The sequence below is a fragment of the Hemicordylus capensis genome, chromosome 4, assembly GCF_027244095.1.
Source record: "Hemicordylus capensis ecotype Gifberg chromosome 4, rHemCap1.1.pri, whole genome shotgun sequence".
NCBI lineage: Eukaryota > Metazoa > Chordata > Lepidosauria > Squamata > Cordylidae > Hemicordylus > Hemicordylus capensis.
The window spans coordinates 175,289,210-175,302,805 of record NC_069660.1 but is presented as its reverse complement, the minus strand read 5'-3'; the positions used below and the strand labels follow the sequence as shown (position 1 = coordinate 175,302,805).

The 13,596-nt window shown below is 42.8% G+C and overlaps 1 protein-coding gene across 7 annotated transcripts in view; it reads right to left on the bottom strand.

The window, feature by feature from the left end:
• The window catches only part of CFAP61 (cilia and flagella associated protein 61), a 230,732-nt gene that overhangs the window by 202,768 nt on the left and 14,368 nt on the right, over positions 1–13,596 (bottom strand). For all 7 annotated transcript variants that reach the window (XR_008306425.1, XM_053247244.1, XM_053247246.1 and 4 more), the window contains exons 5-6: positions 13,006–13,073; positions 11,282–11,402 (exon numbers count right to left, since the gene is read on the bottom strand). Coding sequence is in view for 6 of the 7 variants with exons in the window: in XM_053247244.1 (XP_053103219.1) it covers positions 11,282–11,402; positions 13,006–13,073 (189 nt within the window). In the remaining variant the exon portion in view is untranslated. The remainder of the gene's footprint in view (positions 1–11,281; positions 11,403–13,005; positions 13,074–13,596) is intronic.

Below are 13,596 nucleotides of genomic sequence, written 5' to 3'. Positions count from 1 at the left end.
TTGTCCCTTTGTTTCCCTACAGCTGTAGCAAATTTGATTCAAATCTGTTAAGCAGTTCACAAGTTAGCCCACTTGCGCCTCAAAGGTTTACACATCCGCATTCTTGGATCGGGGTGGATGACACCATCACAAACTACGCTGTTGAGGTGTCCCTATGTGTCCCTACAATTGTACCTGATTTGGTTCATATTGGTCCAGGCATTGCGAAGCTGATGTGAGGAGGGGGACACGGACACACGGACACACGGACACGGACACACACAAACACAAACACACACACACACACAATGCTGGGTGATCTCATAAGCCTACTGGAAAGTAGGCTAAAAAAAATGATTTCAACCAAAGTAGTAACATCAACTTGGCACTTCCAGCATTTTAATTAAGGGCCAACTCATTAAATCCCCCCCCCAAATCATTTTAAAACAAAATTATTAACAGAGTCAATTTATCTATCCTCCTCTCTCAACTGGTAAAGGTAAAGTATGCCGTCAAGTCGATTTCAACTCCTGGCATCCACAGAGCCATGTGGTTTTCTTTGGTAAAATACAGGAGGGGTTTACCATTGCCATCTCCCACGCAGGATGAGATAATGCCTTTCAGCATCTTCCTATATCGCTGCTGTCCAATATAGGTGTTTCCCATAGTTTGGGAAACATACCAGTGGGGATTCGAACCAGCAACCTTCTGCTTGTTAGTCAAGCATTTCAAAGTTGTTCTTCATTCATTAAAACACAGATCACTCACTAACTCAAACATGTCAGGTTAACTCCAACACTGAGGGGTACAGACATAATAGGAAACCATACTTTTCTGCTACAAAATGAGCATGGGAGAGTTCCATGCTCTGCTTGCATGGCTGAGAATCCTGGTTTCCTTAAATCACAGTTCCACAGCTTGTGTGAAGCCAGGAACTGTCATTTAATTCTGGCTTCCAAACCAGGATATGAATCCAGCTTTAACCTCTGGTTTCACATCTCGGTTTGGAAGCCAGAGATAAACCACATTTGCCCTGGTTTTTTTTTTTTTTTTAAAGGGAATTAAACACCACAGTTCCACACTTGAGGCAAGGAGATAAAGGAAAGCAGGAACCTGCAACCCCACGACTATCTAGGCCTCTTTGATGTAGTGAGGCCATTTGCAACCCAGCCGGCAAAGCGTGCGGACAGCAGGGAGTTCTCCTGCCGCCCACTCTCTAAAGTTTAAAGTTCTTTAGAGAGCGGGCGGCGGGAGAACTCCCTGCCGTCTGCTCGCTTTGCCAGCTGGGTTGCAAATGGCTTTGCAAATGGCTGGGTTGCAAATGGCTTTTTCGCGCGCGAAAGACTTCCTAGAAGCCATTTGCAACTCAGCGGCAAAGCGAACGGGGACGGCAGGAGAGTTCTCCTGCCAACCCCTTGAGATGGGGAGATATTTGGCAAGAAGGGGGCGGCAGGGGACATTTGGAAAGCTGCAGGGGGCGGCCGCCAGCCGAGGGGGCTTAGCTTGAAGGGGGCGGCAGGGACTGGGAGCGATCCTGCCGCCCCGTTACGTATAGGAATGGAGGAGCCCGAGCCGCACCAGTGGAGATTGAAGCCGGCGGCACCCTGCCGCCCGATTACTACAAGAATTATGGTTACTATGATGGAAGGGGTGAGTAAAGCCCCCCCTGTTTTTATTGGAACCCCCCACCCCAGTGCTGGACCGGTTCCATGCACACCCCTACGGGGGGGGGGGGTAGTGCAGAGGCCAAACAGTAGCACCTGATACTGGTAAATTGAGTTGTCCACCATGAATCTCAGATATTTCCTGTATGTTTGTTTGATCCCTAAGTGAAAATAAGTATCCAGGAGGTCTAACATTGCAAGCCACCATTCCTGATGCAAAAGCAGCAGAATGTCCTGCAACGTTGTCATTCAATACTTTTCCACATGTACGAACTTGTCCAGATGTCTCAGGTACATTATAGGCCATTTTCCGCCATCCCTTTGGGAGATTTGAAAGTAGCGAGAGTAGAAACCATCCTGCCTCTGTGCCCACCACACCGGGACAATTGCTTTTTTGTTCAATAATTCCTGTACCTCTCTCTGTAGGGCTGGAGTTGCCCTCGTAAAGCACACCCCTTTGTAGTTTGCTTGTGTCTTGAATTCTATGGTGTAGCCCGTAAAGACTATCTGCAACACCCACCAATCCAACGTTATGTGGCGTCATGCAGGGTGGGGCATGGCTTGCCAGTTTTATGTTACTAGCTAAAGATGTTATTTGTGCCTGATTGATGTTGTAGGCAGCCAGGTTCAGAGCTACGGCATTGGGGTAGGCTCCCGTCTGGTAGAAGCCAGAGTCCTCCGATGTTGAGTGGTGCGATGGGCTGTTGTTACCCTCAAAGATGCTGTTTCTGCGCCATTTATTGCGCTGGCCCTGATTGCTCTTGTTCTTTGATTGATAGTTTCTTTTATTATGTGGCTGGTAGGTCTTTTTGAAATCTCTCCTATCCTGTTGCTTGTAGTTGTAACGTGGCTGGTTGTAGGACTTACTTTGCTGCATAGGAGGTTGAAGGTGTTGCCGTAAAGGTTTTAGCTGTAAACTTTGACTTCTTAAGCTTTTCCACTGTAGAGTCCGTCTGTTCAGAGAAGAGACCATTTCCATCAAAGGGGAGCCCCTCTATTTTATCTTTCATATCACACTGAAGGGAGGCTGATCTGAGCCATGCATGACACCTCAAAGCGATTGTGGCAGCCATGGCCACTCCGACTCAGCTAAGTGTTTAACTGTACTCAGCTGCTGGTGGGTTACAGCTGTTGATTTTTCCATTGTCTATTAAAAAAAGGTTTTTAACTCTTCTGTAGTAAGTTTATCCATGCCCTGTTCCAAGCTGACCCAGAAGCAGTGATTGCATTTCGCCATGCAGGCTGAGTAATTGGCTGTTTTCATGGACAGGCAGGCTGTAGAATAGATCTTTCTCCTGAGCACATCTAATTTCCTGCCTTCCTTGTTTGCAGGCGTTGTATGTTGCCAGCCCAATCTCAAAGAAGTGGCACAGTCTATTACTACAGAATTGGGCAGTGGGTGCTTAAGCAGGTACGTATTTTTAGCTTCTTTCACATTGTAGAGGTCCTCTAATCTCTTTGATGTAGGTGTGGAAGCATGAATTCCCCTCCCCCTTGCACTGCGCAGTTTTAGATATTACAGGGAGAACAGGTAAGGCAAATGGCTGTACTGACAATGCTTTGGCCATAAAATGGTAGACAGGGTCATCAATGGTAGCTGTTTGTGTCTTGAGATTCAGCCCCAATGCCTCCACCATCTCTTTTATTTGTACAGTATACGGTAGGCCTTTATCTCCTCTGTAAGGGATACATGTGAAGGCATGGAAACATCCGGTGAGGGATCTTGATCAACTGTTGATCAAGATAACTTCCAGATGGAGCTGGTAATTGTATGCTAGTCCCAGGGAATCCTGTCCAAAACCACACGGGTGGGTAGATGATGGATTTTGGTGCGAGAGAACCACATATGTGCCTACTGGTCGTAGTGGCTAGATGCACTGCTGTAAGTGCATAACACATAGGCAGGTGCTTCTGAGTAGTAGCTGACTCCAACTCTTCAAGTTCTGCATGAGAGTTATGCTCTACAGACTGTGGGAATCCCCTGTCGATGTAGACGGGGTAGTGTTATTGGAGTTCAACACTGAGAGCAGAGATTGTGCTGTGTTGGGGTCCAAAGCTCCAGTCTCCTTGATATCATCAGTGTCAGCATCGTTGATCTCGAAAGTGTCCGGGGCCCAACAACGCGGAGTAACTTGTTCTGTCAGAATTGGTGTATTTGGTGCAGAGTGTACGTCTCACATTGTCGGTGTCGACAGCAATCTTATTGGAGTTGTTAATGGTAAAAAAAATGTCGCTCTTGGTACCAAGGCAGACCTCGACACCATAGGAGTCGCTGGCCTCTGCGTCAAAGGCCTCGAGATCGACGAAGGTAGAACTGGAGCAGGAGTCAAAGTGGAGTGCATTGAAGTTGATGCCGACACCTTCGACACCAATGCTCTCGATGTCAAAGAAAACTCCTTCACTGCCAATGTCAAGTCCAAGCTTGGTGCCAATGGCTTCGACACCAATGTTGTGACTACATCCTGTGCTGTCGATGGGGAGAGAGTATCCTCCAATGTTGATGACTTCTGCCATTTTGTCTCCATGTCGCTTTGGTGGTTTCAGAGACTTAAAAACAGGCGCTGAGGGTTTAGACTGAGCCGAAGTCTCAGCCCTTGGGCCAGAAGACTTAGCAGATGAGCTTACCCCCTCCTTAGATGGACCCAGGGGACTTAAAACATCGTCATATAGAGCAGCCCTCAAATGAATCTCCCTGGTGCAGATTTGCTTTGAAAACAATTGGCAAACTTTGCACGAGGAGGTATTGTGGGCTTCTCCAAGACAAATTAAGCATAGGGCATGACCATCTTGCGATGGAAGCTTGTTTTTGCACTCGGCACATCGTTTAAAAGTTTTTTTGCCCAATTTCTTCTCAGTTTGTTTAGGAGTATCCATAGCCATCATCTGTTAAAGTCAGTCCAAAGTTATCCAATCTATCCATAGTCATAGTCAATAGCAGTCCAAAGTCAATTCCCAGTAAATCAGTCCAGGTTTTTGTTTTTAACTTTTCCTCTGGAACTCACAAAAAAGAGGAACCTGAACGAGGAGACACAGAGACCAAGTGACTGATTGCAATGGCGGTTGCAAAGGAACTTAAGTGATGGTGTTTGTTTCCGCCATAAATAGCCATGTGGTAACATGGGGTGGGGCAAAAGCACCACAAGGAGCTGTGGTAGTCCACACTGAGAGGCTTCTGCACAGGCACAGAACCCATTTCTAACGGATTCAATGGATCACGAACCAGATCTCAGGGTTTCATTTGAAACAGAGCTCAAAACAGGTCAGTTTTAAAATTTGCTTTCAAACACCAGACTCAGCTCTGTAGAGTTGTCCCTCACCAACCATGAGGGTTGCGTTCCTGGAAACCTTTGCAGTTGGAGAATTCACGGTTAACAAGGCATTGACATGAATGGGAAACAGGGAGTTAGGGAACCGCAATTGGGAAAGTACCTGAAAAAAATAGAAAAAATCCCCCCTGACCACCAGAAATGATCCCCTGATCCCCCCCAAATCACCCCAAACCATCCAAAATTGCTCCCTGATCCCTGAAATTACCCCCTGGCCCAGGAAATTCCTCCCCCAAACCACCCAATTTTTTGAAAGGCGCCAAACTGTGGATACGGGTCACGGTTGGTGAGGGTGGTGATAATTTCCCAGTCGCAAATACTCAAATCCGCGATTGGGAAACCCATGATTGATGAGGGACGACTGTAAAACAAAACAGAGTTTCTATGAGCATGTACAAAATGCCTTTCCTTCAGCAATGACTAGTCAATATAAGCCTTTTCCCATCCTGCCACACGTGAAAACATGTGCATGTCACGTATACACACGAACATGTGTACATACAGTACAAACATAGACTGGCTTTCAGGTCATATTGGTTGAACTCCAGGAAAGTTGGCACATCTCAACTTAGAAATTAAACACTGCCTTTTCCTATCATCTCTTTTTCTTAACAGTTTGATCCTATCATCTATTGTGCAAGTAGCTTGTTTTTAAAATTTAAAAACGATTTAATATTTTTATACTGCTCACTATCAAAATCTCTAGGTGGTTTACAATGACAAAAAAATGAAAAAATTAACACATTTAAAACATATATAAAATTAATAGTTAAAACAATCAATAGAATTCAACTAAACCATCCACTAAAAATTACAACTAAACTGCTTGACTGAAGAGATGTGTCTTCAGCTGTTTCCTAAAAGCCATCAGAGATGGAGCAGCTCTGATCTCAGCAGGAAGTGTGTTCCACAGCCCTGGGACAACTAGATAGAAGCCTCATCTTTTGAGTTGCCACCAGACGAGCCGGTGGCACCCTCATACGAACCTCCCCTGATGATGTTAATAGGCAGCAGAGTTCATAACAAAGAAGGTGTTCTCTTAAATACCCTGGGTTCTATCTGTTAAGGGCTTTATAGGTGTTAACCAGCACTTTATGTTTTGCCCAGAAAACTACTGGCAGCCACTGTAGTTCTCTGTAGTTCACACATAGACTGGGTAAATTCACAGTCAGGTAATGACAAAGAGGTCAAATTTCTAGAGACGTTGAATAACTGTGCCCTAGAACAGTTGGTCTTGGAACCAAACAGAGAGAAGGCAACCTTGGACTTAATCCTGAATGGCACCCAGGAGGACCTGGTGCGTGATGTTAGTGTCATTGACTCTTTAGGGAACAGTGACCATAGTGCGATCAAATTCAGCATACATACAGGGAGAGAATCACCAAGGATGTCTAACACAGACACTTTGAATTTCAGAAGAGGAAACTTCTCTAAAATGAGGAGCATGGTGAAAAGAAAGCTGAAAGGGAAAATCAGGAGAGTCACTTTGCTCCAGAATGCATGGAGTTTACTCAAAACCATAATACTAGAAGCCCAGTTAGACTGTATACCCAAAGGGAGGAAAGGTACCACTAAGTGCAGGAGGATGCCAGCATGGCTAACAGGTAAAGTCAAGGAGGACATGAAGAATTTCTTCCAAAATTGGAAGGCCTGTCCAAATGAAGAGTACAAAAAGGAACACAAACTATGGCAAAAGAAATGCAAAGTGACAATAAGGGAGGCGAAATGAGAGTTTGAGGAACATTTAGCTAAAAGCATCAAGGGCAATAACAAAAACCTCTTTAAATACATCAGATGCAGGAAATCTGCTAGGGAGGCAGTTGGACCATTAGACGATGAGGGAGTGAAAGGGATTATTAAGGAGGATATGGAGGTTGCAGAGAAGCTAAATGAGTTCTTTGCATCTGTCTTCATGGCAGAGAATATTGAATGTCTGACTCCCAGGGAATGAGGTGGGCTCCTAGCCCTTCTTGAACTCTAGAATGACTAGAGCACCCCCATCAAGGTCAGCCTCAGGAACACCCAGGGGAGGAGGTTAGCTTGTCACCTGAGTCCTCCTCCTGGCTTGCTGCATTCAGCCAGTTCCCTCTCTTGGAGAATTCCTGGCTCCCATACTTAGAAGCAGCTCCTCAACATTAGCTGCCTTGTCTTAAATACCCCAGTGCAGAGATGACAGGACTTAAAGCTTACTTTCAGCCCCGCCCCCCTTCCTGACCTTGCTTCCTGTTTCCTGCCACACCCAACCTAGCTGTCTCCCTAGAGCTGTTTCCTACAGCTCTCCCTGCCTTGCCCTCTCAACCCTACTGGGATCCAACTAGCTTGTGCCCTTCTCATCCCTACTGCCCCCTAAAGGGAACAAAAGCCTCAGAGAAGGGATGCCACACCCATCTCCAGACTCCATGGGGCCACCCAGGTAACATGGCATCCTGACACTGAGCATATACCATATATATATGCCTCTGAATACCAGTTGCAGGGGAATAACAGCAGGAGAGAGGGCATATCCTCAGCTCCTGCCTGTAGGCTTCCAGTGGCATCTGGTGGGCCATTATGTGAAACAGGGTGCTGGACTAGATGGGCCTTGGGCCTGATCCAGCAGGGCTGTTCTTACATTCTTTCAAAACAGGAGTGATATGGTTTCTTCAGGACAACCCGGAGACCAATCTGGTGGCAGCATTCTACACCAATTGCAGTTTCTGGACTATGTACAGAGACAGCCCCACATATAGTGAATTGTTGTAGTCAAGCCTGGAGGTGACCAGCATGAATACCACTTTCTTAAATAATGCTCTTCCAGGAAAGGGCACAGTTGGCATATCAGCCAAAACTGATAAAAAGCACTCCTGGCCACCACCTTCACCTGAGATATGAGAGAGAGAGAGAGAGAGAGATGGGTCCAGAAGAACTCCCAAACTGTGAACCTGTTCCTTCTAGGGGAGTGTAAACCCATCTAGATCCAGTAGATCTATCCCATCTCCTGAATTGTGGCTTGCTACAGTGAGCACCTCCATCTTGTTTGGACTCAGCTTCTGTTTGTTATCCCTCATCCAGACCATTACCACCTCCAGGCAGTCATTTAGGGAAGTTATGCATTACCTGATGAAGCTGACATGGAGAAATAGATTTGCACCCTGCACCAAATCCCCTGGTGATCTCTCTCAACAGTTTTATGTAGATATTAAAAAGCATTGGAGACAAAATGGAGCCCTGAGGAACACCATATAAAAGCTCTCACATGATATATTTTGAAGAATGCGTTGGTATGTTTGCTTGTATATTTGTTTGATTGATTGTGCGAAATAAATCATACTTCCCAATGACCTACAGATGCCAAATTTTACATGAACAATCCTGCCACTTAAATTAGCAGCACTACCTTTTACCCTGAAATATGCTCAGTGATTTTTTTAATGTAGTTTTTTGAAGAAATTCTGAATATCATGCTTCCCAATTACTTAGACATACCAAATTTTGAGCACTCCTGCCACTTACATTAGCTGAATGCACAGCTTTTAACACTGAAATATACTTGGGGATGTGCTTAAATTACATTTTGTATGCTTTTAGCAGAAATTCTTAATTATCATATTTTTAACCATCATTGTGCTCAACATATTGTTAACACTCAATAATCAGATTCCATAACAATATCATGCATTTAAAGCATTTAAAACTGTTATGTAACTTCCCTTTTGTAAGCACTTTAATAAAAAATTATATTACTTGAACATTCCTAGAAGTATAATCTCCACAAAATGACTTTGCCCGGTCAACAATGGGCCTCACCTACTAGTCATATATAAAGATGCTTGGTTTGCACTTGATCATTTGCTCATGGGAATATCACAACTGTTAGGGTATTTCCATAACATACAGAAATCAGAAATATGATACACACACAATCCAAGACATTCTGACTCCTGGGGATCCGAAAATAATTTTCAAAACAGGTGATCTGCAGGACTCCTCATAAAAGCAGACAACATTTCAGTGGAGAGTAAGCCAAGCCAAGGCAAGCACAGAACAGAGGGGTGTGGAATTCCCCCTTGACATACCTGAACCAGCCTTACGTTGGGAGAAGGGCTTTCACACTGGCAGCTAGGAACCTCTCGCCACTTGAACAAGCTGTACTTACAAGTCAGCCTCTTTTAAAGAATATTTTACCTCCAGAACTATGAATGGCTATATTTCTAAATGTAAAAACACATTCAAGAAGAAGTTCATTTTAAAAGCTGAACCCACTGGATAAAATTAAATATCTACCATGTATAGTACACACATTGGAACATAGGAAGCTGCCATATACTGAGTGAGACCATTGGTCTATCTAGCTCAATATTGTCTTCACAGACTGGCAGTGGCTTCTCCAAGGCTGCAGGCAGGAGTCTCTCTCAGCCCTATCTTGGAGAATATATTATCAGGGAGGGAACTTGAAACTTTCTGCTCTTCCCAGAGTGGCTCCATCCCCTGAAGGGAATATCTTACAGTGTTAAAAACTTCTAGCCTCCCATTCAAATGCAACCAGGGTGAACCCTGCTTAGCTAAGGGGACAAATCATGCTTCCTACCACAAGACAAGCTCTCCTCTCACATAAATATGATACGATTATTTAGAACACAGCTCACAGATATATTAATATAGCACAGTTGTAATGGAACTCCGCAGATGTTATTCAGAGCTGTAAACACTCTGATCATGAAAAATAGGGGCTTTCTGAACACAGGGAACAGCATGGGAAAGCTGGGGATTCCCTCCCCACAATCAAACTGGCACGGTATCAAGATGGTTGTAGCCCAACAAATGTTGCTGTGTAATGCAGTGGTATACCAATGCTGCTGTTAAGTCCTTGTTGTTTAAGGACAGGCTTATTTGCGCTGACCATAGCCCAAAGATGGAGGTTCTTGCGCTTTTCACATACTGGCGATGTTTTCAGGGACTCTGAGCAATGTAAAAGAACTTCTCTAGCAGAGTGCCGCTGGCTTTCACATTGTCTTAGCATCTCTAGGTAGGAGCATGAAGGAAGGAAGAAAAGAAAAAGGAGCAAGAGGTGGAGGAGCACTCCCAATTCCAGCCATCAAATTGACATTGTAATAGCGAATGTTTTATTAAACTGAACGCTGGTAAACAAATAAAAAAACAAATTTAACCAGTCCCTCGCCCCAGATAGCTTATCAGTGTTGCTGTAGGCAGAGTTCTTCCGGTTATTTATTACTATTATTATTTTACATTTTTCCCATTTAAAAGAGATTATTTTCTACTAGCATGAGGATGACCTCTAGTGGTCAAGCAATAATTGTAGTTCTTCCATTTTGTTACTCCCAGCAAGTCGTTGAAAACATAATGCAATTCAACAAATTAACAATTATTTATTATTTATTTAAAATATTTATACCCTGCCCCTCCAGTACACTACTGCTCAGGACAGCTCACAATAATAAGAGAGACACAGATACAAGAGAAGTAATAAAATTAACTCAATTTAAAAAGTTATATTCAATTCAGAAATCTTTCAGATTTTGCAAAACCTCCAAATTCTGCCATGAACATAACATTATCAAAGATCTTTTCTTTATTGATTAGCCACCATGGGCATAACAAATGCTTTATAAAAATTATGAAACACTTGGAACTTGGAGAGAACCTACAAGAGGATTTAGTTGTGCCACTTCAGATTGCTGATAGAGGCTCACATGGATTAAAAATGTGAGCCTCCATAAACAAACAAGCAAACAAAAAACTAGATAACAATCATAGGGAGAAGGCTAGGACGGAACTCTTCTCCTTCACACCTGGTTTTCTATGTGAAAGGAATTAGTTGTACAGAGAAATATGCAATAATGTGAGTTCTCCTTTTCAGTTTGAAATGATACCACACAGGAATAGTATGGTCACTACAGTGAGAACTACAGAGGCACAGGAGATCAGGTGCAAGGGATCAGAGTACATCTCAGCAACGTTAGAATGAGATCTCATAAAATACCCTCAGTGTCTTTGCTTGCATATTACAATACAAAATAACATTCCAATTAGACAGTGATTAAACATTAGGAAATAGTTCAAGAATAAAAATTCAGCAGGAAAATTATCCAACTAAGAATCACAGAGATTACTGACAAAAGAAAGTAACAGGAGCAAAAATGCAATTTAGAAATAAACAAAAATCATGTATGATCTTTCAATAAAGTGTTAATAACAAATCTCTCTCTCTCTCTCTCTCTCACGTAAATGTGAGTGAATTAGAAATCCAGAAATGAAGGGGAAGGAAGAAGATTAAGCTACTATAAAGATAATAGGCAGATGCAGAACTATTACCTGGCTATGCGGATATGAAGCTGGGGACAAAACTGGTGCCTGTGACACACATACAGATTATAGTCCGTATCTGAATCTTGTACATGTTTCACTTGTTCAAAAGCAGCTGACAAATCTGTACCTAAGGAAAGCAAAATTACATTCAAAATAATACAAGATTTGCAATGAATCTCTTCACTCTCTAGTCAACATGTTGCAATAAACATTGGGCAGAATCCAGACTAAAACAGCACAAGGGGAATATAGCATTTTGAATAGAATCCAAGTTGCCTATATTTTAAAATTATATGCTCACGTTCAGAGAACAGATTATATTTTTATGAATTTATACTCTTGTTTTGAAAAATGTACATTGGTGTTTCCAGTTCTACCATACTGGAATTCATCTTTCACATCTGCAAAATTAATGCCATGTATTATCAGTGTAGTTTTAAGATCTTTAACATCCCATGAAGGAATAGGACTGTAGCTCAGTGACAGAGCATCTGCTTTGCATGCAGAAGGTCCCAGCTTCAATCCCTGGCAGCATCTCCAGACAGGGCCGGGAAAGACTCCTGCCTGAAACTTTGGAGAGTTGCTACCGGTCGATGATACTGAGCTGGATGGACCAGTGGTCTGATAAAGCAGCTCTTTCTATTCCTAAGATCCATACCTATTTTTCTTATAATCCATTTTGTTCAGAAGAATTTAATTTTATGACAATACCTAAATATATTCTAAGAAATGTGTTGGTGGTTTAGAACTAAAGCCTTTTTCATACATTCAAGAATAGTACTGCTGTAACTGTGTACTGTGGCACAAATGGGTCAGAAGTCCCGCCCCTGACCCATCAATCACAGCCCTGCAGCTCATGCTTACAGGCACATTTGCATGAAGAGGGAAGCACCCTGGATTGAGGCTGGGGCAATTCAGCCTCGCAATCATGAAAGCACCCACCATCACAGATATGGTACTTCCCCATTCATACAAATACACCTGTAAGCATGAGAGATGTGAGGTGGGGTGGGGTGAGGTGGGACATTCGACCTGTTTATGCCACTATACACGGTTACACTAGTTCAAGAGAAGCAGAGCTTCTCTTGAACATATGAACAGGGCTTAAGTCTTGCACAAATATAATTATGACGACGAAAGGACAGTTTTTCAACTACATTAACATGGCCATGAACTAATCATGATGATACTTACTATATAGCCTAATCATGTATAGGGAAATGGTATAGTGGCAAAGAGTGTAAACACTGGGCTGGAAAGTACCCATTTAGGATCTTTCATCTCAGTCACGTTCTGCTTCACTTGCATAGTATAGGTTGCGGTTTTACTGCCAATCTACATGTTACTTGTAGCTGCACAATTCTTTTTCTCAATTATTTTTTGAAAAGGAAGAAGCATGCATGCATTTTTTCCCCATTTGGGTAAGAAAAATGCTGGGGAGGGACAGATTTTGAGCAGACAAATAGTTGGCAAGAAAAGTTTTCGACAGTCCTCTTCCACCCCCAGCCCAGCCTATTCTCTCTCAAGATTCCAGCTTCCTGGGGGTGCTTTTCCTTAAAAAAACACGCTATTGGGAAAAGAAATATGCAGCTACACATAACATGTAGTGTGACCCTTAGATGTCCTGGCACAAGCCTGTGTTTAGGCAGCAACATCTAAAGAAGAACCATAGTATCAGCCAGTCTGTGGTTTTTAAACATTTCAGTCAATGAAATTAAACAAATTCTTACCTAAATTCTCTTGAGATGGTATGAAAAGAAGTATATAATGCAGCTCTGGTACAGTTTTAAAGACAGTCCTGGATAAAACAAAATATATATTATATTCATTTTTTTAAAATCCAGTTTCTCTCTTGTCTCATCCTTTGATGTGGTACAGTTTCTTTTTTAAGCAGGTTTTTGAAATAGGAAATTAAAAGGTGCCAGATGAGGGCTTATGAGAATCATAAAATGTGTGAGGGCTATATCATTCCCCCGACGAAGGTCATAAAACTGATCTGATCTCTGGATGAAGTGACATGCTTAACCAATTATGCATGTTTAATTATACTTTCCAAATCTATTACTTTCTCATCTAACTGTGGGCCTATCTACACAGAGCATAAAATGTGTTAGGTAAATCCTGCTTCCTGATCCTAACTCCAGTCAAGTTCACCTGACCAGATCAATGGGTTTTACCAAACAGATCTTCAACATCTTGTAGAAAAATGCCCCACAGCTTATCAAAAAACATCACAGCATTGCTGGGAATGCACAAAAATCCAATTGAAGTCTTATTTGTGCATATTAAAAGCAGGACTGCAAGAGTTAACACAAAAGTTA